Source organism: Anarhichas minor, unplaced genomic scaffold, assembly GCF_050575085.1.
Source record: "Anarhichas minor isolate MPS153535 unplaced genomic scaffold, ASM5057508v1 ptg000136l, whole genome shotgun sequence".
In the NCBI taxonomy this organism is placed as follows: Eukaryota; Metazoa; Chordata; class Actinopteri; order Perciformes; family Anarhichadidae; genus Anarhichas; species Anarhichas minor.
In genome coordinates this window covers 9,542,370-9,567,845 of record NW_027466582.1, presented here as the reverse complement: position 1 = coordinate 9,567,845, position 25,476 = coordinate 9,542,370, and the positions used below count along the sequence as shown (strand labels likewise).

General features: G+C 39.4%; 1 protein-coding gene across 1 annotated transcript; it reads left to right on the top strand.

Moving 5' to 3' along the window:
- Positions 1-21,198: 21,198 nt before the first annotated feature.
- On the top strand, positions 21,199-24,322 carry LOC142941915 (uncharacterized). The gene is made up of 7 exons (XM_076084040.1): positions 21,199-21,244; positions 21,455-21,502; positions 21,815-21,862; positions 22,161-22,332; positions 23,169-23,284; positions 23,416-23,590; positions 24,217-24,322. The coding sequence occupies exons 1-7, from the start codon at positions 21,199-21,201 to the stop codon at positions 24,320-24,322; spliced, it is 711 nt and encodes a 236-aa protein (XP_075940155.1).
- The last annotated feature ends 1,154 nt before the right edge of the window (positions 24,323-25,476 follow it).

Sequence of the window (25,476 nt, the reverse complement as noted above, 5' to 3'; positions counted from 1 at the left end):
TCAATTCCAACTGTTCCAGAATGTTCCTGCCATTTTCATATTCAATAAAATGTATTTAAATCATTATGGCTTTTATGTTTTTATGTCTTATGTAAAACAGGACATGATAATGTGTAAAAGTAGATGTTTTTCTCCAAAACCGAATGTTGTAAAACTTAAAAAATACACTCTCCCTGCTCTATGAAACATGTATTAAGGATTAATCATACATGTTTTCATGAGACATAAGCTATTTAGACATTCTAAATATATCTGTAGTTTAAAATTTGGTATAAATACTTACTATGAGGGAATTCTTGGTCCGGGTCAAAATTGACCCGGACCATACTGTGAAGGCATTAAATATGAACACTATAGGGTTAAGAGTCAGGCTGCGTCCGCTTCCGCTATGGTAACGGGATGTGCTTGTCTTCCTACTGCATCCCGATGAGCGATTTCGCCGGGCGTCTATTCAGTCATCCATCGGGGAGGACAAAAGTCCCTGCACGGTAGCATTTTACACAAAACTTTCCATTCCGGCAAACAAGGAGTACATTCCTGGGAGAACCGATGTCGGGAAAAAATAATACGATATGTGTTATACCTCGGGGGGAATTTGGGTAATTGATATCACGGTAATTTGATAAAGTCAAACAGTATCAGATTCAATTCGGAGTCATTAGTTGACTGTACGTCGCCATACCAAATATATTGCTTATGCTGAAACCCTGCAAGGCATCCGGCATCACTGACATGAAAGGGAAATAATCATGCAAGGCGAGTTTATTTGTTTAGCACATGCGGGATAAGAGGTGATCCATGTCAACGTAAGATCAGTGGTAAATCATGCCTGATTTTGCCTGTGTTCTGGAGGCAGGAGCGGCTGAAACGAGTCTAACAATTGGCGGGTCTCTGTCCATGGTCCTGCTAGCACGACCAATCAAGCCACTAAACCGTCTGATCAGGACCACGGACAGCGAACCTGGCAGCCTGCTACCTGTTGCTGTACAAAAAAGCACAGTTCTTATGCTTTTAAATAGAGTATGATGTGTCGCTGGGTTTTTGAACAGCATTTACTCTGTCAGTCAAGCAGCAGCCACGTCTCATCTATCCGTTGTAAGATGGCTTAGTTTCGTGTCGTGTAATTAATTATCTTTAGAAAAGATGATATGTGTATCTGTCTGTGTTTTCTTATAAAGGAGCTCAGTTTCCAAAAGAGAAAGATAGCGATAGACTCGTGTGTGCTTGATTTTTATTAAAAAACGAAAATGCAAGTTGGTGCAAGTGTGTTTCAGTGCGTTTCAGGGTGTGTGAGAGAGAGAGGAGAAATACAAAAATGCCTTGAGAGTCAATGGAGCCCATTCGTACTTTGTATATGCATTTCCTGTCCTGCAGGATGTGCTTGCTCAGCAGATAATCCCAGCTGCTTGCAAGAGGCTGACTAAACGAGGGGCTCAGCTCCACTGGGTCTGGCTGTTCCTGCCCCAAGTTCCATTCTGCCCAGACAGGCTCTTCACATCGTACACATCGTCCTGTCAGGCGGAGACCTTTACACATGCACACACAGACACACACACACACACACACACACACACACAATTTGAATTTGCCGGGTCAGCGAGGAAGACAGGAACTGGGCAGTAATGCCTACTTCCTGGAGGAGACGGCAGCAGCAGGAGGGCTCTACCAATCATGCGTCATCACAGATACATTCTCGGATGCACGCTGTCACACATCAGAGATGAACAATAAAGCGTATAAGGTGAGTGAGAGGGCGCTCACAGGAAGTGGATGATTTCACTTGTTGAGGTGTGAGGCCTTTGATGGACAGATATACAAGTGTTAATATCCTGCAGAAAGGAAAGAGTTGTACGCCTTACTGACCTCCACCGGGCAGGTGGCGTTCCTTAGTTTGGGCACAAAATGATTAATGCCTGGTTCTCCTTCAGACTACATAGTCACGCTAGACAAACTGCTGGGGCAGTGTTGACTCAATTTTAGTGGAAATATGAAAAATGGTGTGATGCTTTATACGTTTACAGCACAAAGCAGAAAAGCCACTGAAACACATCTTTGTTTATGTTCAACAGCATGGAGACCCTGAAGATCAGCCGAAGAACTATAGCGCCCTCTTGTGTTATATAGTGGACCAACTTTGTTTCCAGCACCTTGGCAGGCTATTTTAGGCAGCCTGAGCATACTGAGGGCTGAGGGACAGATTTAAGGCGACAGACTACAGGCAAAAACAGAGGAGAGGAGAGTTTGGACAATTCTTTCATCCTTTAGACGAGTGGAAAATACACACTAAGGTGTTTCTTTTACTACACGTCTATTCACGTCTAAGTGAGCAACAAATAATGCCAAAACTAATGCATTGACTTTCAAAGAGCTGATAGCGGAATAATGTTGGTGCCCCATACAGCCAAGTATATCCTCTGATATACAGTGAATCCCTCTGTCCAACATCTATTTCAGTGATCTTAAACTTGCTTCACAGAATCATATATGATTCTTTTTCAGGTGTCTTTGATTCCTTTTTTTACCTTGTTGCTCTCTAAAAAGAGAGTTTCTGTATGTTTTAAAGTCAGACACTGAATACCTGTCACCGTGATAAAGGTTGGTGGACCAGTGACAACGATGGAAGTCCTGCCTTTATTACTCCATCCCTGACAAAGTCTGGCAGCTGTATAATTATAAATTGCCCACTAGCCTGGTGTTTAGGGCCAAATGCCTTGCAGCAACTGTTTGTGTTCCTTTTAAATATTTACAAGCAATCCAGTCTGAGTCACATCATTTATCTTTTGTTAAACTGGGTGCTGATATGCCAAACTATACTATGTTCAAAATATAATAAAGCTGAAAGATGTCAAGCAATGAAAGGAACAGTTAATTTACATGCAGTAACCAGAGCTGGATTCCTGTTGCACCAGTGGGGGCAGCATTTGTTCTAGTGAGCTTTGTCCTTCAATCACAGAACCAGGGTCCATTGAACGCTGCTGATTGTCCTTCGACCAGACCAGGGAAGTGTTTCTTTATTTAATCCTGACATCACATCACCCTGGAGGGTTGCAAACAAGATGAAACCTCCTTACTGGGATCAATAAAATACCGACAGAAAAAAGAGAGAAGTACTGTACAGCAGCTGGTAACTATTTTCACCACTAGGTGTCAGCTTAGTGTTACTGTACTGCAGAGGCACCGGCAACAGTTTGAAATTATTGCTTTAGAGTTCACAAATAATTAATACAGAGCTTTACATCAATTGTGATGATACATTGGCATGAGGTGTTTGCTAATCATATACAATAACACATCCTACATGACTACTTTTTAAATCTTCCTCTTTCTTCTCATGCATGGCCAATAACCCTCTAACACCAAAATATCCATATATTATAGATTCTATTACATGATGTTATATTACAAGATGTTATACTATCCATATATTATAGATTATAATTGTACAGTTTTTAATGCAGATTTCTGTCAATATTTACATATCATCTGCGACTGTCAATGTAAATTATCCATGCTGTACATACAGCATGTAGTTATCTTTACATGTACTTACTGCACATACTATAATCCAGTCCATGTATATCCATTATAATTTATTTCTTCACACTGTAGCTTTGTTGTCCTTGTCCCTAGTTGTTATTTCTATTTCTGCGCAAGTACATTGAGAGAGATGCAAAAGAAGGAATCAAATAAAGTCCTTGTATGTGCATGGAAAGGTGATTCTCCGTCTGATATAAATCAACATGTTTGTATTCATATGAATGTATTTATGAGATGCAGTTGCCTATATTTAGAGGCAGCAGGTAGCAATCAGTTACCAAACAATCTTTCTTTTAATCAGTAACCATTTAGTTAATGGGCATGTAATCAGTACAGACAACACTTATCAAGAAGTGATTATAAACACTGTCTATCAACCAGCAGTTTCCCAATCTTCTCTCAGTATAATTAACTATATAGGCCGTAACAATGGGTTATGCATAGAAAATATTACACATAATCAATATTAAGGGGTGTGATATGAGCACCACAGATAGACACATGATACTTATTTGTGTATAATAAATGAACAGACTGTGTCTGACTGAGCTCTGTCATATGTTATTTTTGGAATTTGAGGCATGACCAGGGTATTAATATGGAAAATGACACATGATAGGTGATGTGTGTTCTAATTCTGGTTACTCTGCATACTTTTTAAAATACAACATAGCACGTGTTGAACTTCCACAATCACATCCTCATTCATAATTAAAGGAGGAGGACATGTTTCCTGTTGTCGTGTACCAGGCGCCGGTGTGTTCTGACTTCCCTCATCTCCCTCGGAGTCGGTGCCCGTCAGACCGTTTTTAGGTAAAGAGGCCGCTAAGGAAGGGCTGTCAGCGGATATGGATGCTTCCAGAGCTCATTAAAGGGCTGTCTGCGGCATGCCAGGCTCTGGGACACAGAGCCGGAGATAGAAAAGCAACTTCATAAAGGCATTCCATCCATCATGTTCCTCTATGACATTAATATCTGTCACACACCTCTGACAATGCAATACTGCACCCCTGGAGTGAGACATCTTTCTATCATAGATTTGCAACGCAAGCCAAGAGGGATACTCGTGTGTGTGTGTGTAGGTGTTCATGTGTCCCTGTGTAACGTGCACATTTGTTTAAAGGAGAGAGGGAGGGTTTATGGATGTATTACTTCTCGTTCCTATTATAAAACATTGACTGATATTGCTGCTAGTGTGTGCTTTTCCCCACCAGAATAGCATCAGTAGTGCTGCACAAAGGCAGAGCTTTCAACACACAAACTACTTCAGGCTGTTGTACCAAATCTGGAATTTGGAGCACCACTGCGGGATGTTTACAATGAAATGACTCATAATGTGAAGCAGCAACACCAGGTGAAGCATCAATATTGAGGTGAAAACACTGTACTCAGCACATGGTGGATTTAAATGTGAGTCCTTGCTATAGGACGTCCTGTCTCTTCACTGAGCTCTATGTGATGAAGCAGAAATGTCCTCAAAACAAATGTTGTTAAATCTTTCTTTCACTGAGACGTGCTTGATTCCCAGAGGACAGATTTACTTCCGAGTGACTTTCCAGCTCTGCTGCCTCGCAGGGATTCTGCGTCTTGCTTGAGGACACATCAGCAGCATGAACCTGAACTGGATGATGAGGGACTGTTTTGCTGTTTACTTTGCCACCCTGCTATCCGGTAGAATAGAAAAATATAGATAATCCAAACATGCATCACACTTTGTAAAATGTACATTTTAGTTGCATTTCAGCCATATTGACAGAAGTATTCTGATCATTTATTAGTTATGTGTAAATATTAAATTACAAGTGAAAGTCATGCATTTAAAATTTCCCAAGTCTCACAGCATCTTCTAAGATAATAAACTAAACATTGATGGTGTGTAAGCAAATTAAAGCTGTGCTGCTTCTTGGCAGTAGAATCTTCTGCCTCTGATCCCAGCCTCTTACCCTTTTACTCTTCTGGTAATGCTTCCCCGATTGAAATCAACCATAGAGGGATACAGCTCACATTCACATTATAAGATTATTACAGCCTTTTTTCCTCTCGTGCCGAAAAATGAAGTCTCCTTTTCAACCTTTGCTCTCTGTCTCTCGTTCCCTGGATCATAACCAGACTCAGTCAGCAGTTTTGACCTGAATAATCAGTCAATAAAACTCTAAATCAAGCTGGTGTGGATGGTTTTTCAAATGTGCACCGGTTAACCCCAAGGCAGATCCGTTAGCTATAGTGATAGCTTCCACCGAGGCCAGCGGGTTGGGATCATCACTGCACGTTCTGCATCTTTATCTTTGGCTTGTAGTGTGCTGTATGTTGCCTGCTGCATCCATTCCATGAAATGTATCAATTTATTTGTTCATCTGTTTCAGGTACATCTTGAGCATCAGCGTCTTGCGTTGACAAAAATTGATTGAATGTCTGTTGCACGGAATGATCCTATGCAGTTTGTGCTTTGTAATTAACTTTTTAAGGGTATATTTTATGAACATTCTCCCCCCCCCCTCATTATCTCCTAAGATTCATGCAGCAGCACAGCGCTGACTGGCTCTGACAGGACTCTCCTTGGACTCTCCTCCGGGCCATTTGTCAGCAGGCAAGCCCCGCACAACAGAGTACAGATTGGCAGTCGGCTGCAACACGGTTCAGAATGAGAAATAACACAGATCGGAGCTGAGTAAACATGATCCTCCGGCGTAATGAATCAGGTCGTAGCACTTGCTTGACAACAGAGGCCTGTCGGGACTGAATAAAAACACATGAAAAAATACTCTCCATGGTTAATATTTGATCAGTTATACACGCCCTGCAGCCGCAAGAAACACTAAATGTGATGAACCAGCATCCATCTGAACGGTGACCATATGTTGTTCCACATTTATTGTGTGAGAGGCACGGCTTGTTTTTACAAGTCTCTTCTCCCAAGGTGATTAATCATAATTGCAGAGATAACACTGAAGTGAAAAAACACACCTTACTTCTCCTGAGTGTTGTTTTGTTTGCTGTTCAGCACCCTTGAAACTCCAGCAGCAAAAGGGTTTCATTTAACAGCCATTCTGCAGCAGGATACTAATCGCAGCTGGTGTTAAAGCATGGGTGACGAGTGTTTTTATAGATGAGAATGGAGATGTGTGCTTCTAAATAGACCACTGGCGGACCTCCTGTCACTGGCGTTGCCCAAATGCTCGCTTTAATTACTTAAAGAGCAAAGAGGATGTCAAGTGAAAATAATAAGTAGGCTTCATGTAATACTTGCTGGATGACTTCAGACTACAGCACTGGGAAGGATTCTTTAGACATGCAATCCATCACAAAGAGCTGAATGCAACTTTGAAATTATAATTATTGTTCAAGCATAAAATGGTTTTAAATTTAAATACAGAATTTAAGATATTCAAGTCATTTTAATTTCATTTAATTTCATTTATTTTGATATACGATGTCGATCAGCTAGTCGGTCTACCACTTTGATCCAGGCTGAAATATCTCAACTATTGGATAGCTAAAATCTCGTAGTTCTCGTAGATCTGGTTTCACCTGTTGCACCTGTTACCTCGTCCAACCCGGTCGTCCAGCCGCCCCACAAACAATAGTGTTAGTGTCTCATTCCAGCTGAGCAAAATAAACCCAACAGCCCTTCTTAGGACCAACCATTTTCCTCTAAAGAGCAGTTTTCTCTCAGCCAATCTGCTTATACTCCAACTCAGCATTTTTTCAGCTTCCCCCTCACACACACACGCTCCTCGCACAAAACAGAGGCTTTCCGCTGCACACACAAGTCACAATGCAGCAGGCACAGCCCATTCACTTCCTCACATTTTCATGAGTAACAACTACTCGTCTAAAATGTGCATTACTGACTTTCAACCACCTCCCACCCATCAGGCTGAGTTAGTAGTGATATCCCAGCACAACCTTTGACCTTTGGTTGGGACACAGAGTTGAACGCTGATGCTGTCATACGTTTTCAGCAGCACGGCCAGCACCAGCCCTTGCGAGGCAGCCTTCCCTTAGGCTGCAGGGAACCAACACTTGATTCACACAGCGGGGAAGAATGCTACAAGCCGGCTGCAAACTATTTAAACAGACACCACACAGACGTGCGTGTGCCTGCTTACGGAGCACAGCCAGCTACCCATGTATACATATATGTTAGGGTTAGTTTCAAGAAGCTACACGCTCCAGTTTGCCGGTCTGGCAGAGCTTCTGAGTAAGGAAGCGATCTCCCACGTCCCTCCTGGAGAGGACATCAAGGGGTTATTTTCCCACGATTTTCTCACACCAAAGAAAACAGGTGGGCAGAGGCCGACTTTGGACCTGAATTTGTTCAACAGGCACATGCTAATAATTAGACATGTGTCGGAATGTTTGCGTTGGCCCAACTGGTTCACTTGCATCAATCTGAGAGACTCCTTTTTCCACATTCCTATTATTTCAAAGCAATGAAAGTTCCTGTGTTTCTGGTTCCAGGGAATGAAAAACCAGTGCAACCAGCTTCCATTCGACTATTCTCTGGCTCTCCAAACTTTCTCTAAACTTTCTGTTGTTACAAGTTGCGCCCCATAGAGTGGTGACAGTGGTGCGTCTGCTAGGTACGATGCCAGCGAGCCATGTGGTAGTCGCCATTTGACCCCTCACAATAAAAACCAGAGGTGGTTTGGTTGCCTCCGCCTTGATTCAGTTCAGCACAACAGATGCCTTCTGCAGTCAGACCTGTTATACTGGAAAAAAAACCTGTGTTTTCATCCCCCCCCCCCCTTACTCATTAAAATGTTGCTGGACAGGTTTGGGAAGGCAAAGGTGGATCTGTTCACCTCTGCCTTGATCCAGTTCAGCACAACAGACGCCTTCTGCAGTCAGACCTGTTATACTGGAAAAAAACCTGTGTTTTTATCTTTCTCTCCCCCCCCCCCCCCCCCCGTGGGCCCCTCTGGCAGCTAAAGGAATGCTGGTTTAAATCGGGAGCAGAACTATGGTGGTCGCACGGCTGTGCGGACGCGTGAGGGGACCCATGCAGGGCACAAGCCGCAAAAAAATCTTAACAACTGCGCGTGCGTGCAGAGATGAACCCAATAGTGAGCCCACACTCATAAAATCAAGAGTTACAGTATGTAACTATGTTTTGAAAAACTACTGGGCCGGCAACAGAAACATGTATTCTGACACACCTGTGGCACATCACAAGTACTGACAAGCCCAAGAATCGTAAGTGAGAGAAGGAGACACTTATATTTCCCACAAGGGGGACAAACCAGACAGAAAGAAACAGGGAGAGACAGATAAACTAACACAAAGTTGATGTTTTTTCAGGGTAAAAAAAACAAGACAACACTGCATTCTTTGGCTTGTTGGTGGTTCGCACACACACACACACAAATACACACACAAACACACACACACACACACACAAACACACACACACCTCCGTTGTTACCATGGTAACAGATGTCCCTGTGGAGAAGGGTTCCGGCATAATCCTGGAGGCCAGTGTTTGATTGAATGGTTGTCAGGATGCAAGACGAATGATGACGTATAAGAGCACTACTGACAGCCACACTTCACACAGAGGCACAGTTAAAAGCAGTAAAAGGTTTGTGTGTGTGTGTGTGTGTGTGTGTGTGTGTGTGTGTGTGTGTGTGTGTGTGTGTGTGTGTGTGGGGGTATGCACAAGTGCAGGTGAGTGTGTGTAGCCTACATCATGTATTGAAGATATTTTATGCCATTTATTCTCTGGGAATTAATTCATGCATCAATAAGATAACACACCACCACATGAACATGTATTAGATATTTACTGCAGTCCGTATTTGCATGTGCAGCATTAACAATAACACATTTTGTGCAAAGGTTCACAGAATACCATACCTGTCAGTTACAGCTTACACTCTGAATGGTTCTCCTGTTTCTTGCCAACTTCTTGCTTGCACACACTAATAAAGCAATACCAATAAATAATCAACAAGATATCGGTAGAAGAACTGTTTGTGCAACCCGTGCATGTGCCAGACACAGGGCGATGCATTTAAATGGCCCATTATCAAAACCTGTGTCTCATAAGTGCCTTGTCTGTCTCTAGCCTTTATTTCATTTCCGGTGATAATTAAAGCCTTTCCACATCTTCATCTCCTTACCTCTACTTTACATAATTATCCTCAGGCCACATTCTACTTTGAACAGCTGGATACTGAAGACAAAGCTTCTTTGAAAGGATATAATGTGTACACAGAGAAAATAGACTTCAGTTCATGGCTGTCATTACTGGCACGTCTAACCAGTATAGGCACATATGAACATTAATTATGGCACTCTGACCTTTGGCTTCAAATTAATTGATTATAACATATTTTTATCCCTGTTTTTAGGTCATGACGACTCTGGCTAATACCCAAAAAAACACTGTCACCAACCATTACAGGCAAAATGGAAAAACAAAAGGGTCCAATTCAACAGATAATCCCCCTATCTTATACAGTTGCCAATTGCATGAGTGGTTCACTCATGATATGGTTAATTGTATGAACCCCTAAACAGCCTGTTACATTAGAGGTGAGTGTGGAGCATTGGAAGGTCACATACAGTACTGTAGTAGTCTTGCAATGCATTGTGAGACATGAGTACATGAGGAACATTACAGATGCAAGACATTACAAATGTCATTGCTACCTTTAGTGCTGAAGGAGCTGAGGAATTCAGTGCATTCCAAAGTGTGAAGTGCATGTCTGTGTCTGCTTTTAGTTTAATTCTGATAGGAACCTGCTTGAGTTTTAGACATTTTTGTTTAGTCAAGGTATAGCACTGGCTGTAGGAGTAAAGTTGAAGGTAAGAATTAAAAATATTTATATACAATGGATAAAATGGATGAAGCGGAATACTTAGTTATAACATAGTAGCTATCATTATATGACACTCTACATTTTACGTACAGTTCATGTATTTAAAATACTTGTAGGGCTCTTTCACCCATATTAGAAAAAAACAGAACTATCTTGTCCGTGCAGATAGCTTTGGTGTTATTTGTCCAGGAGGTGAATGGAATTGTGTTTGTGGTGCATACAGCACTGAATAAGTCTATACATTTAAAGCATCTACAATCAATATTTCTATATTTTTAAATGGATCACCAGACTAATTGAATGTGAAAGATGGCACTTTTAGGGATGAACCTACAGAGTTTTGACACCCGACTCTGCAGTTGCCCAGAGTTCAATGGAACTTGATAGCAACCTTTGGTGTATAATTTTGGTTAGCAGCCTTCAACTTTGGTTGAAATAAATTAGCTTCATTACAAACTATTTATTTTCTTATAAGCAATGCCTCATTGTCTAATCCACAAACCTTTCTATTACTACTTCATAGCAAACAAATTAAATGAAAACTGTGGATCATCATTTCAAACTAACCCTAACATTTACCTGTTTGTCTTCTTGATTAAAACACAGATTGTGTAAGTTTCACTGCTTTCTGACAATACAGTTTGAGTGTTGCCTTGACACAGTTTAAATGTGAATAGATAACATCCTGGGAGAGACTTTGCATTTCAGAGTCACCGTGAGTGTAAAATAACACATTCACCACAATTATCCCAGTCATCACCATCAAGATGAAGATCGGTACACTTGTGGAAAGAGTTGCTCCTAAAAAAATTGTGTTTTCACAGAGCTCCATCTGTACAAACTGATGGTCAACAGAAAGTCAGCAGTCAGCTCTTTCACCACAGGAGGATGGAGACACCAATGATTCCCATGGAGACGGGGGGAGAGAGAGAGAGAGAGAGAGCGAGAGAGAGAGAGAGAGAGAGAGTGAGAGAGACTGGGGGTATGTGGGGGTAGAGAGAGAGAGAGAGAGGAGTGTGTGTGTACATTTGGAGAGAGGGTGGAATGATAAATGAGTCCACACCATGCTGTCATTTGTACTTTGGCATCCAGTCCAAAGCACAATTTAGTGTAAAATATTACACTGGCCCCTTCAGATGACAAAGTTTAATGCTGATGTATGAATAGACACGAGACTATCCCCAGCTGCTATTGAACAGAGGGAGGTAGCTATTCTTCTCAAAGGGCAATTAATTAGTGTTCACACAAGCACTGCAGAGGGTGGATACTGAAATAGGACAGCAATGTGTTGTGTGTGTAACAATGAAATGCACACAAGTCAATGTAGGGATCTGTGACTTGATTAGAATCACCTGAGAGAAACTAGGAATCGAAATATGCTCTGCGATGTGAAAATACTTCAGAACAGATGAAAAATAGCATTTTGACACAATGCATCCTATATTTATGACATGTGTAGAGGTTTTTGGATTTAGATGGTCTCTTCCCTAAAAAACTGTTGTGAAATGGTTAGAACAGTGTAAGTGCTGCACAATTTTCTAAGAATCACTCATTACTTTCTTTGATCTTTTCAATTCCCTTCCAAGAGAAAGTTCCCAAGATAATTTAAATTGTTCTAAAGGGTACATACTTCACATTGTGAGAAGTACTCAAATTATTCTGAGAATACAAGTTCTTGTAGAAAAAGCATAAATTCAATTTGTGCTAAATATGATTGCATTGATATATGCATATGTTTCATATATCACTTTTTCAAACTCAATAGAGAAATAAAAACTGTCAACACACTGTCTTCTTCATTCGCATTCAGAGATGTTTTGGTCCATCGATCTTCATCAGATGAACCAACACGTTGTCACTAAATATCTCTGAATGCAAGTGAAGAAGACAGTGTGCAGGAGGTTTGTTCTATCTTGTCTACCCTTAGTATTCTCCTGCGCACCTGTCGACCTACTGTGAAAGGGTTTGCTCTTTTCAAACTTATGTTAAATACATGAACATGTCATTGTTTGATGTACCCAGGTCTTCAAGACATACTGTTACAAATGATCCACTTTATATAACCACAACACTTACTAAAAATAACTGTAATGCTGTTACAGGTGCTATAAACCCTTATTCCTATCAGCTGCTTGCACCTGACTCACCCTTTTATAATTGCAGAGATGGCCTGACAGCTGCCTTTAACTGCAAGAGACAGACACATTTCTGTCTGGATTATGGCATTCGCTTTGCAATTTCAGCTGTCACCCACCGTTCTGTAAAGCACATCTATCATCTATTCATCCATCCATCCATCCATCCATCCATCTTTCTCTCTCTCAATTTAAATTAACTTAATTTTATTTAATTTGATTTGATTTAATTAAATTAAATTTAAGACTTTATTGGCAATAAAGTTTCTAAAAACAACCTGGCCAATGCATCAAAACACACAAATACACAATATCAATATGAACATTACGATTTTAATATAATATGTTTGAGAGGTAATTGAAAGGTTACCAGGACAAAACTTAAAGATACCTGTTGGCAACAAGACAAGGGGCCCACCTGTCATGTACCAATAAGCAAAAAGGCAATACAGGATGAAGAGCCATGCAGTTACAGTTTGTAAAAACAATGTGGCAAATGCATCAAAACACAAAAGTACACAATAGTATCAATATGAAAATGAACACAACAATAACACAACATTGCGTTTCTATAGAGGTGTGACCAGAGAAGAATGGTGGAGTTACACACCTTATATCCAAACATTGTTTTGTCATTAATTTACTTTATTCAGTCTCAACAAAAACGATGCAAACTGCCGTGCGCTCTCTCATGCTGCCAGGCTCCTCGGAGGACAGGAGAAACAGAAGAAACAGGAGAAACAGGAGAAACAGGAGAGACAGGAGAAACAGGAGAAAAAGAAGAAACAGGAGAAACAGAAGAAACAGGAGGAACAGGAGAGGCTTGTTAACCCACATTGAGGTTCTATAAAACCAAGCTGTTCAGCTGAGAGGTACTGTGGTGAAGACTCTTGTTTCTGCAGAGAAAGGTAACGTAGTGTCTCTTCTGAACTTAAGTTTTAGATTGTATTGTAATTTCACAGATACTCTTATTTAACAATGTATGTCTTCATAAAGTGTCTTTTTAAATTGTGACTTTATGTTTAAATGAAAATGTATTTAAAATTGAGATGTTAAATATAGAGAGTAAAAATGTTAAACATTGTAAATGTCAATGAATATTCATACTATTTCATCCACCTCTTATTTTAATAAAGCACAATTGTATTCATATTTCTAAATGCAAACAACTTTCCTTCCAGGTTTGAAGGCCCAGTATCTATACAATCATGATCAACTTGGTAATGTATTCTGTTTTTCTTTTTTGTCAATATAGATTTACATGTTCTGTATAGAGTATGCCATATTCTGTGATTGTAACCCTCTTGTTTTCTTCTATAGTTAAGTGTTGCCATTTTGGCCGGATTCTTCTTCGGTAGGCTCATCTAAGTAACTGCAATGGTCAAGATTAAATGTACAAATTTTGACTACTCTATAATCAGAAAAATACACAGTCACAGTAAACTCTATTTTTCCTAAATTAGCTTTAGCAGCAAGCCAACAGCTGCCGACTCTTGGCCCCTTCATTCCAGTGACCGAAGGTAAGAGATCGCAGTCTGCCATATTCTGTGTTTGTAACCCTCTTGTTTTCTTCTATAGTTAAGTGTTGCCATTTTGTCCGCATTCTTCTTCGGTACAATCATCTCAATAACTGCAATGGTCAAGATCAAATGTACTCATTTTGACTACTCTATAATCAGAAAAATACACAGTCACAGTAAACTCTATTTTTCCTAAATTAGATTTTGCAACAATGGAAGAACAGCAGACTCCTAACCTCTTGACTCCAGTGACCGAAGGTAAGAGATTGCAGTATGCCATATTCTGTGATTGTAACCCTCTTGTTGTCTTTTATAGTTAAGTGTTGACATTTTGGCTAGATTCTTCTTCGGTAGAATCATCTCAATAACTGCAATGGTCAAATTCAAATGTACACATTTTGACTACTCTATAATCAGCAATATACACAGTCACAGTAAACTCTATTTTTCCTAAATTACCTTTAACAGAAATGGAAAAGGAGCCGACTCCTATCATTGTGCGTCATGCGGCCCGAGGTAAGAGATTATTTTCAGTGGCAATCCTGATATTTAAAGTACAGACAAAACCATTCATTGGTTCACCTGGTATAGAAAGGTCATTCACTGTTGTTGTTTTTTGTATAACTCCATTCTCCGTGGCCTTGCTGCTATACCACCAATATTCATAAGGAGATTCCACATTTTTGTTTTTTACATTTATTTCATCTGTCTGGGTATCTATCTTTTAGTTTTGACCGATCACAACATGTGCAATTATTGATATTATATATATTATATTATATATAGATGTCAAATGTCTTGTTGGTAATTTGTCTAAATTCCAGATCCAGGCGGACGAGTCAGTTCATCTTGCTGGACACAGTGGTTTGACAGAGATGACCCCAGTGGAAGTGGGGACTGGGAAACTCTCTTCCATCTTCGCATGGCAAACCCAGGAAAGATCTGCCCAAACCCACTAGCTATTCAGGTCCGAACTCTAACTGGGCTCACTGTGGCTCAAACAGGGGATGTGATTCATACGTAAGTTCTGACCGAGTACATATAATGTCAATGTGTTGAATGCAATGATACATATTGTGTTCTACTGAATGTGATGCATTAATGTTGCTACATGATGTGTTTGTGAGACCAAACATATTTACACATTATATTCTGTTATATTGATCAGCCATGTACTTGCTAACCAATGAGCATCAGGAAATGTCAGCATACATAGAAAAACAATTTATCTATTTGTGCGGTGGTACAATATAAATATTTCTTATATTAAGAGAGTGACATTTAGTCATTGAGCGGTCACAATAGAATAGTATGTTTGATACTGAATATGTTTTAATTTAAAAAGATATATTCATTGTGTGTTTATACCACACTAATAAAACAAGAAATTAGGTTCTGTGAGGCTGTAGGAACAGTGTTGGATTGAACTGAACTCTAACACAATGTCAAAACTAACATGCTGATTATTAAGCAGGTATAACGTTTACAATGTTTAGTTGTTTACAATGTTTAGTTGTTTACAATGTTTAGTTTAGCATGTTTGTTCACATGCTAACATTGGCTAAATCTCACTGAACATGTCGTACACCTGAGGCTGATAGGAATGTCATTAGTTTTGCCCTTTAAATTAAAATGTTGACCTGATGATGATGATGATGATGATGATGATGGCATCACCAAAGTGATTTCACTTAATGAATGTGTTTACCAAATGTAATTGTTATCCATGCAATAGTTATCAAAACATTACACTCAACACCACAAATGTCAACTTTCTGTTTGCGCTGATGGAAGGTGGTCAGGGGATCACCAAAGTTGGGAGGATTCATTCTCTGGGGACCAGGATTGTTTTTATTAAGTGCCATTGTGTTTCTTTTTTTCAGAAGTGATACAACTACAGGATTCGTCTGCATAAACAGAGACCAAAGGTGGTGGTGGTGGCGCCCCTGTAATGATTATCGCGTTCGTTTCAGATGCCATCCCCCTTACTGTGGTGGAGGAGGTACTGTGTGAGCAGATTCATGTGCAGTGTAAAGCTACTAATGCAAAGAGGATTTCCCCTTCTCTTTATCGTTTTTGTGCATAAGCGTTCATTTAGAATGTTGCTTTTGCCCTGCAGTTTCCCACCAGTCATCATCTCTCTTTTTTTGCTCCGTGCAGTGTGCTGGACACGGTGGTATGACCGAGATAATCCCAGTGGAACAGGGGACTGGGAGCTTTTGTATTACCTGAGGAGACAATACCCAGGACAAATTTGTAACTATCCTCTGCACATTCAGGCTGTTACCACTGACACAAATACCCCAGCCGCCGCCACAGGGGATGTCATCTATATGTAAGTGGCCTCACAGGGAAATACTTTAAAATGTTGCTACCAACCACCAATGAATCTTTACTTCTCAAAATTAAAACTTCTTTCCCAAAGTATCCAAATCATCATGATGTACTGCCTGGAACTGCTGCTTAAACACAGTGAATAGAAACGTTGTAGATGCACATTTACATTAGATAAGATGACATTTTAATGAGCTCCACGAGGAAACTGGCTCATAGGCACATTATGTCTAAAGGTTTTAGCTGAGCCTTACTTTATTCTTGTGCTAACAGCTTTGTTTGAGATAACATTATTTGTGGTCTGGAGAGTAAGAAACACTCATAACCCAATGTATTGTTCTTCCTTATTCATGATTACTTTCTTTTAATTTTGTTGGCTATCTAAGATATTTTTTATTTTAAAAGAACCTACACCTGGCATCAGAAAAAAAGAGGAAAGATGATTCAAATATTTAAATTCTAACATTTGTGTACAGTACTTTCATAAGCTACATCATGTTTTTATTACAGATAAACAATAATGTACTGTATGTTTCAATATTGTACACCACTAACATTAGGTTGTTGTTTAATTTCAATATGGTTTCCTTTCTTTAAATATTATATTGACCTAATGTTTGGAATCATATTTCAGCTCCAATCCAACCCAGGGATTTGCTTGCCGCAATCGGGACCAGAGATATCGCTGGTGCCGTGACTACAAAGTCCGGTATGGGTGCCCATGCTGGAATGTGGCCTGACTCCAAACACTGCGATGGATAAGAAGAGACAACGTTCAAATTTTGATCAATTGAATTTTTGTCCAATTTTCCTTTCATGTTATATTTTATCTCTTATTTTTCCAGGTGGAGGAAGTACATGTATAATAGGCCTTTTTTACAGCAGACATTTTGACTTTTGACTTGTAGGAAAAGTAAAGATGAATCAATGATGGATCTGTTCTATACCAGGACCCTATGGATCCCAGCCATAGTTCATTCTATTATGCTTCTGCTTTTACCATTCCAGAACATATTGTGGAAAAAGGCCCATTACGTGCTTTATCAGTCTATTCTCTTTTCTTTCTAGTGATTATGAAATCATTGTCTTGTATTGTAAGAAATCAATCAACAGTAAAAAGCAATAAAACTGCTAATCAACAGCAAATCCATTTTGTCATTACGTTTTGTTTAACAACTCTGCCCGTGTTATTAGGAATTTATTAGCAACTTATGATTTGGTGTGTTTAGAACAGATGGTGGGAGCAGTTATGAAATACAGACAGCAGGAGGTGCTGGATAGCAGTTCATCACTGATGTTAGATGTAAGAAAAACATACAGTATGGCAGTGAATCTGTATTTCTTATCAACACACCCGTGCACTAACAGGCACAGTTATGACTGTAAATACTTTAAATATCATTAAATTAGGGGAGAAAACATTTCCACCATCTGCTGTGTTAAAACCTTGTGTACTTTGGGTGTTTCGCTAATACTTGCACTGCATCGATATTTGTGCCCTTTAGTGGAATTCCGCTTAAAGTATGCTTGTCTGTCCTCCAGTAAGACCATGTTTCAGTAGGCAAAAGAAAAGACACAGAGGAGGGAAGGAGTAAACTGAATCTGGGGGAATTTCCCTATTCACTCTTTTTTTTAGGCAAAAAAATTGGAGAAGTAAAATTAAATCTGAACTCAACAGAAGTACAACCAAAGTGTTGAAGTTCAGCACATTATGGTGTTCCATTAATCTACCAATATTCCATGGCTGTGAAGGCCTATTTGTAGAGCAGGGGATGATTAAGTGGAGTATGTGCCACACAGGGAACCAAGCTCATTTTCGCTTCCCATTCTCTCTCTTACTCATTCTCTACCTGCTTCTCTTTCTTTCCCTCTGTCGGCGACTTTATCTTCTTTCTCACGATCTTCTCTCTCTTCCTCTCAGTCCTGCTCTTTTTTCATGAGCATTTACACTATATTATACACCAACCTTATTTCACATAGTTTAGTTGCTATGCAGTGAAATTATGTTAGACTCAAGGGGGTACAGATAAGTCCTTCAATTCCATTTTTTTCTGGTTTAAACATAGTGACGGGTCATTTTTGACCCCTAAGACGACACAAGGGTTAAAGAAATCCAGAGGGCAGTTGTGGACTTCTTCTGGTCAGGGCCTCACTGGCTGGGATCTGCGGTGCTGTACCTGCCGGTCTAATGGACTAATACTGCCTGTGTACTGCTGAGGAGGGCCGGACGCTTAGCTTGTGACAAACACCTGTTCCTATTTCAGCCCCAGCCAGTGGATCTAACTGGTCTGACACCGTTCTACCAGTCCGTCTTACAGGCGTGGCAGGTTTTCACAGTCCCTCAGAGAGCTGTGACGACACCACTGATCGACATCCGGTCCAGCAGGCTGCTGCTCAGGCTGGTGGGGGAGGTCTGTGCCTCCCTGCCAGAGGGAAGAGACTGTATATTATCTGACCAATGGGACGATGTAGGAGTGAGGGTGTCGAGGTGGACCGAGTTGTTTGGCAGGGGATCCTCCCCAAGGGGCTGTTGGTGGTCCCTAAACCCCCTGTGACTGACAAAGACCACGGAACTCTGTGAACATTTGGGGTCTGAAAGACTTTCTGGTTTCAGTAAGAGACAAAGCTCTGGTTCTGAACTTATTTCTATTTTCTTTAGTATTTAAATTTTGTTTTTTTGCATGAATCAATTGTGTTAGCTTTTGATCAGCTGTAAACGGAACTCAACAAGAAATAAAGATACTTTTAAAATCTCTCTCTCTCTCTCTCTCTCTCTCTCTCTCTCTCTCTCTCTCAATTGAATTCAGTTCAGTTCCATTCCATTCAAATCAATTGAATGACTTTTTTGGCATTAAAGTTTGTAAAAACAATGTGGCCAATGCATCAAAACACAGAAGTACACAATAACATCAATATGAAAATGAACACAACAATAACACAACATTATGATTGTAATACAATAATGATGTATTTCTATAGAGGTCCTTGAGGGGTCATTCAACTCTTTGAAATCTAGGATTACAGAGTTGAATAAGTCAAAATAAATGTATCTTTATGTCATTACATTTCAGGATCTCTCTCTCTTTCTTTCTTTACCCCCCCCACACACACACACACAAATGCAAGCACTGAAAAGCTTTTGTTCACATGTGGGCCTGTACAACATGTTTTACCAGTTTGTGGATATGATCTCGTGCACCTCTCAACACATATTCTATGTTCTATTGAGCTTCTCAGCTCTTTATACAGTAACAAAGTTGAAATGCTGCAATCAGATAATTTTTAAATAGGATATTCATCTACCCATCAATCCATCTCTCTCTCTCTCTCTCTCTCTCTCTCTCAATTAAATTCCATTCCATTCAAATCAATTGAAAGTGACTTTATTGGCATTACAGTTTTTAAAAACAATGTGGCCAATGCATCAAAACACAAAAGTACACAATAGTATCAATATAAAAATTAACACAACATTACGACTAATATAATAATGATGTATTTCTATAGAGGTGTGACCAGAGAAGAATGGTGGTCCACAATACAGTCAGACTCTGACGGCCTGTTGTTACTGTCTCTATGTCCTTCGTTGTGTTTCACAGCCACCAGAGCTCCAGCCTACTGCTGATTAACAGGACGAAGGATAATTAGCAACAATTTACAGCTGTGCCAACCAATTAAACTCACCCTGGCACTGTTCCCCTGAACCACTCCCATACATCTCTCCCCTGAGCACAGACCATGCCCACTACCACAATCTTGCTCAGTTTTTTTGAATGGGGCATTTTGTAATGCTTTCTGTGGGTGAGGTCTGCAGCACGTAATTCCAGTGAGCGTGAGGGTTTACCAGTCACAGAATTTAAATATCTTCCAAAACCATGTCTGATTGGAGGAACAGGGGAAACAGGAGAAACAGAAGAAACAGAAGAAACAGGAGGAACAGGAGAGGCTTGTTAACCCACATTGAGGTTCTATAAAACCAAGCTGTTCAGCTGAGAGGTACTGTGGTGAAGACTCTTGTTTCTGCAGAGAAAGGTAAAGTAGTGTCTCTTCTGAACTTAAGTTTTAGATTGTATTGTAATTTCACAGATACTCTTATTTAACACTGTGTCTTTATAAATCGTCCTTTTTTTTTAAATTGTGACTTTATGTTTAAATGAAAATGTATTTAAAATTGAGATGTTAAATATAGAGAGTAAAAATGTTAAACATTGTAAATGTCAATGAATATTCATACTATTTCATCCACCTCTTATTTTGATAAAGCACAATTGTATTCATATTTCTAAATGCAAACAACTTTCCTTCCAGGTTTGAAGGTCCAATCATGAACAACTTGGTAATGTATTCTGTTCTTCTTTTTTGTCAATGCAGATTTACATGTTCTGTATAGAGTATGCCATATTCTGTGATTGTAACCCTCTTGTTTTCTTCTATAGTTAAGTGTTGCCATTTTGGCCGGATTCTTCTTCGGTAGGCTCATTTTAATAACTGCAATGGTCAAGATTAAATGTACAAATTTTGACTACTCTATAATCAGAAAAATACACAATCACAGTAAACTCTATTTTTCCTAAATTAGCTTTAGCAGCAAGCCAACAGCTGCCGACTCTTGGCCCCTTCATTCAAGGGACCGAAGGTAAGAGATCGCAGTATGCCATATTCTGTGTTTGTAACCCTCTTGTTTTCTTTTATAGTTAAGTGTTGCCATTTTGGCCGCATTGTTCTTCGGTAGAATCATCTCAATAACTGCAATGGTCAAAATCAAATGTACACATTTTGACTACTCTATAATCAGAAAAATACACAGTCTCAGTAAACTCTATTTTTCCTAAATTAGCTTTAGCAACAATGGAAGAAGAGCAGACTCCTAACCTCTTGACTCCAGTGACCGAAGGTAAGAGATCGCAGTATGCCATATTCTGTGTTTGTAACCCTCTTGTTGTCTTTTATAGTTAAGTGTTGCCATTTTGGCTAGATTCTTCTTCGGTAGAATCATCTCAATAACTGCAATGGTCAAAATCAAATGTACACATTTTGACTACTCTATAATCAGCAATATACACAGTCACAGTAAACTCTATTTTTACGAAATTACCTTTAACAGAAATGGAAAAGGAGCCGACTCCTGTCAACGTGCATCATGCGGCCCGAGGTAAGAGATTATTTTCAGTGGCAATCCTGATATTTAAAGTACAGACCAAACCATTCATTGGTTCACCTGGTATAGAAAGGTCATTCACTGTTGTTGTTTTTTGTATAACTCCATTCTCCGTGGCCTTGCTACTATACCACCAATATTCATAAGGAGATTCCACATTTTTGTTTTTTATGTTTATTTCATCTGTCTGGGAATCATCTCAATAACTGCAATGGTCAAAATCAAATGGAGAAATTTTGACTACTCTACAATCAGCAATATACACAGTCACAGTAAACTCTATTTTTCCGAAATTACCTTTAACAGGAATGGTAGATAACCAGCCTTTTGGACTCATGCATCATATGCCCCAAGGTAAGAAACTATTTTCAGTGGCAATCCTGATATTTAAAGTACAGACAAAACCATTCATTGGTTCACCTGGTATAGAAAGGTCATTCATTGTTGTTGTTTTTTGTATAACTCCATTCTCCGTGGCCTTGCTACTATACCACCAATATTCATAAGGAGATTCCACATTTTTGTTTTTTTAATTAATTTCATCTGTCTGGGTATCTTTCTTTTACTTTTGACCGATCACAACATGTGCAATTATTGAAAGATGTCAAATGTCTTGTTGGTAATTTGTCTAAATTCGAAAACCTTGGTCCAGCCTGCTGGACTGACTGGTTTGACAGAGATGACCCCAGTGGAAGTGGGGACTGGGAAACTCTCGGCAGTCTTCACAGAGCGAACCCAGGAAAGATCTGCCCAAACCCAATAGATATTGAGGTCCAAACTCTAAATGGGCTCACCGTGTCTCAAACAGGGGATGTGATTTATAGGTAAGTTCTGACCGAGTATATATAATGTCAATGTGTTGAATGCAATGATTCATATTGTGTTCTACTGAATGTGATGATTTAATGTTGCTACATGTTGTGTTTGTGAGACCAAACATATTTACACATTATATTGTGTTCTATTGATCAGCCATGTACTTGCTCACCAATGAGCATCAGGAAATGTCAGCATACGTAGAAAAACAATTTATCTATTTGTGCGGTGGTACAATATAAATATTTCTTATATTAAGAGAGTGACATTTAGTCATTGAGCAGTCACAATAGAATAGTACGTTTGATACTGAATATGTTTAAATTTAAAAAGATATATTCATTGTGTGTTCATACCACACTAATAAAACAAGAAATTAGGTTATGTGAGGCTGTAGGAACAGTGTTGGATTGAACTGAACTCTAACACAATGTCAAAACTAACATGCTGATTATTAAGCAGGTATAACGTTTACAATGTTTAGTTGTTTACAATGTTTAGTTTAGCATGTTTGTTCACATGCTAACATTGGCTAAATCTCACTGAACATGTCGTACACCTGAGGCTGATAGGAATGTCATTAGTTTTGCCCTTTAAATTAAAATTTTGACCTGATGATGATGATGATGATGGGAACACCAAAGTGATTTCACTTAATGAATGTGTTTACCAAATGTAATTGTTATCCATCCAATAGTTATCAAAACATTACACTCAACACCACAAATGTCAACTTTCTGGTTGCGCTGATGGAAGGTGGTCAGGGGATCACCAAAGTTGGGAGGATTCATCCTCTGGGGACCAGGAATGTTTTTATTAAGTGCCACTGTGTTTCTTTTTACAGAAGTGACACAACTACAGGATTCGTCTGCAGAAACAGAGACCAAAGGTGGTGGTGGTGGCGCCCCTGTAATGATTATCGCGTTCGTTTCAGATGCCATCCCCCTTACTGTGGTGGAGGTAAAGCTACTAATGCAAAGAGGATTTCCCCTTCTCTTTATCTTTTTTTGTGCATAAGCGTTCATTTAGAATGTTGCTTTTGCCCTGCAGTTTCCCACCAGTCATCATCTCTCTTTTTTTGCTCCGTGCAGTGTGCTGGACCAATTGGTATGACCGAGATAATCCCAGTGGAACAGGGGACTGGGAGCTTTTGTATTACCTGAGGAGACAATACCCAGGACAAATTTGTAACAATCCTCTGCACATTCAGGCTGTTACCACTTACGGAAATATCCCAGCCACCTTAACAGGGGATGTCATCTATATGTAAGTGGCCTCACAGGGAAATACTTTAAAATGTTGCTACCAACCACCAAATAATGAATCTATACTTCTCAAAATTAAAACTTCTTTCCCAAAGTATCCAAATCATCATGATGTACTGCCTGGAACTGCTGCTTAAACACAGTGAATAGAAACGTTGTAGATGCACATTTACATTAGATAAGATGACATTTAAATGAGCTCCACGAGGAAACTGGCTCATAGCCACATTATGTCTAAAGGTTTTAGCTGAGCCTTACTTTATTCTTGTGCTAACAGCTTTGTTTGAGATAACATTATTTGTAGTCTGGAGAGTAAGAAACACTCATAACCCAATTTATTGGTCTTCCTTATTCATGATTCATTTCTTTTAATTTTGTTGGCTATCTAAGATATTTTTTATTTTAAAATAACCTACACCTGGCATCAGAAAAAAAAGAGGAAAGATGATTCAAATATTTAAATTTTAACATTTGTGTACAGTACTTTCATGTTTTTATTACAGATAAACAATAATGTACTGTATGTTTCAATAGTGTACACCACTAACATTAGGTTGTTGTTTCATTTCAATATGGTTTCCTTTCTTTAAATATTATATTGACCTAATGTTTGGAATCATATTTCAGCTCCAATCCAACCCAGGGATTTGCTTGTCGCAATCGGGACCAGAGATATCGCTGGTGCCGTGACTACAAAGTCCGGTATGGGTGCCCATGCTGGAATGTGGCCTGACTCCAAACACTGCGATGGATAAGAAGAGACAACGTTCAAATTTTGATCAATTGAATTTTTGTCCAATTTTCCTTTCATGTTATATTTTATCTCTTATTTTTCCAGGTGGAGGAAGTACATGTATAATAGGCCTTTTTTACAGCAGACATTTTGACTTTTGACTTGTAGGAAAAGTAAAGATGAATCAATGATGGATCTGTTCTATACCAGGACCCTATGGATCCCAGCCATAGTTCATTCTATTATGCTTCTGCTTTTACCATTCCAGAACATATTGTGGAAAAAGGCCCATTACGTGCTTTATCAGTCTATTCTCTTTTCTTTCTAGTGATTATGAAATCATTGTCTTGTATTGTAAGAAATCAATCAACAGTAAAAAGCAATAAAACTGCTAATCAACAGCAAATCCATTTTGTCATTACGTTTTGTTTAACAACTCTGCCCGTGTTATTAGGAATTTATTAGCAACTTATGATTTGGTGTGTTTAGAACAGATGGTGGGAGCAGTTATGAAATACAGACAGCAGGAGGTGCTGGATAGCAGTTCATCACTGATGTTAGATGTAAGAAAAACATACAGTATGGCAGTGAATCTGTATTTCTTATCAACACACCCGTGCACTAACAGGCACAGTTATGACTGTAAATACTTTAAATATCATTAAATTAGGGGAGAAAACATTTCCACCATCTGCTGTGTTAAAACCTTGTGTACTTTGGGTGTTTCGCTAATACTTGCACTGCATCGATATTTGTGCCCTTTAGTGGAATTCCGCTAAAAGTATGCTTGTCTGTCCTCCAGTAAGACCATGTTTCAGTAGGCAAAATAAAAGACACAGAGGAGGAGGGAAGGAGTAAACTGAATCTGGGGGAATTTCCCTCTTCACTCTTTTTTTTTAGGCAAAAAAATTGGAGAAGTAAAATTAAATCTGAACTCAACAGAAGTACAACCAAAGTGTTGAACATTATGGTGTTCCATTAATCTACCAATATTCCATGGCTGTGAAGGCCTATTTATAGAGCAGGGGATGATTAAGTGGAGTATGTGCCACACAGGGAACCAAGCTCATTTTCTCTTCCCATTCTCTCTCTTACTCATTCTCTACCTACTTCTCTTTATTTCCCTCCCTCGGCGACTTTATCTTCTTTCTCAC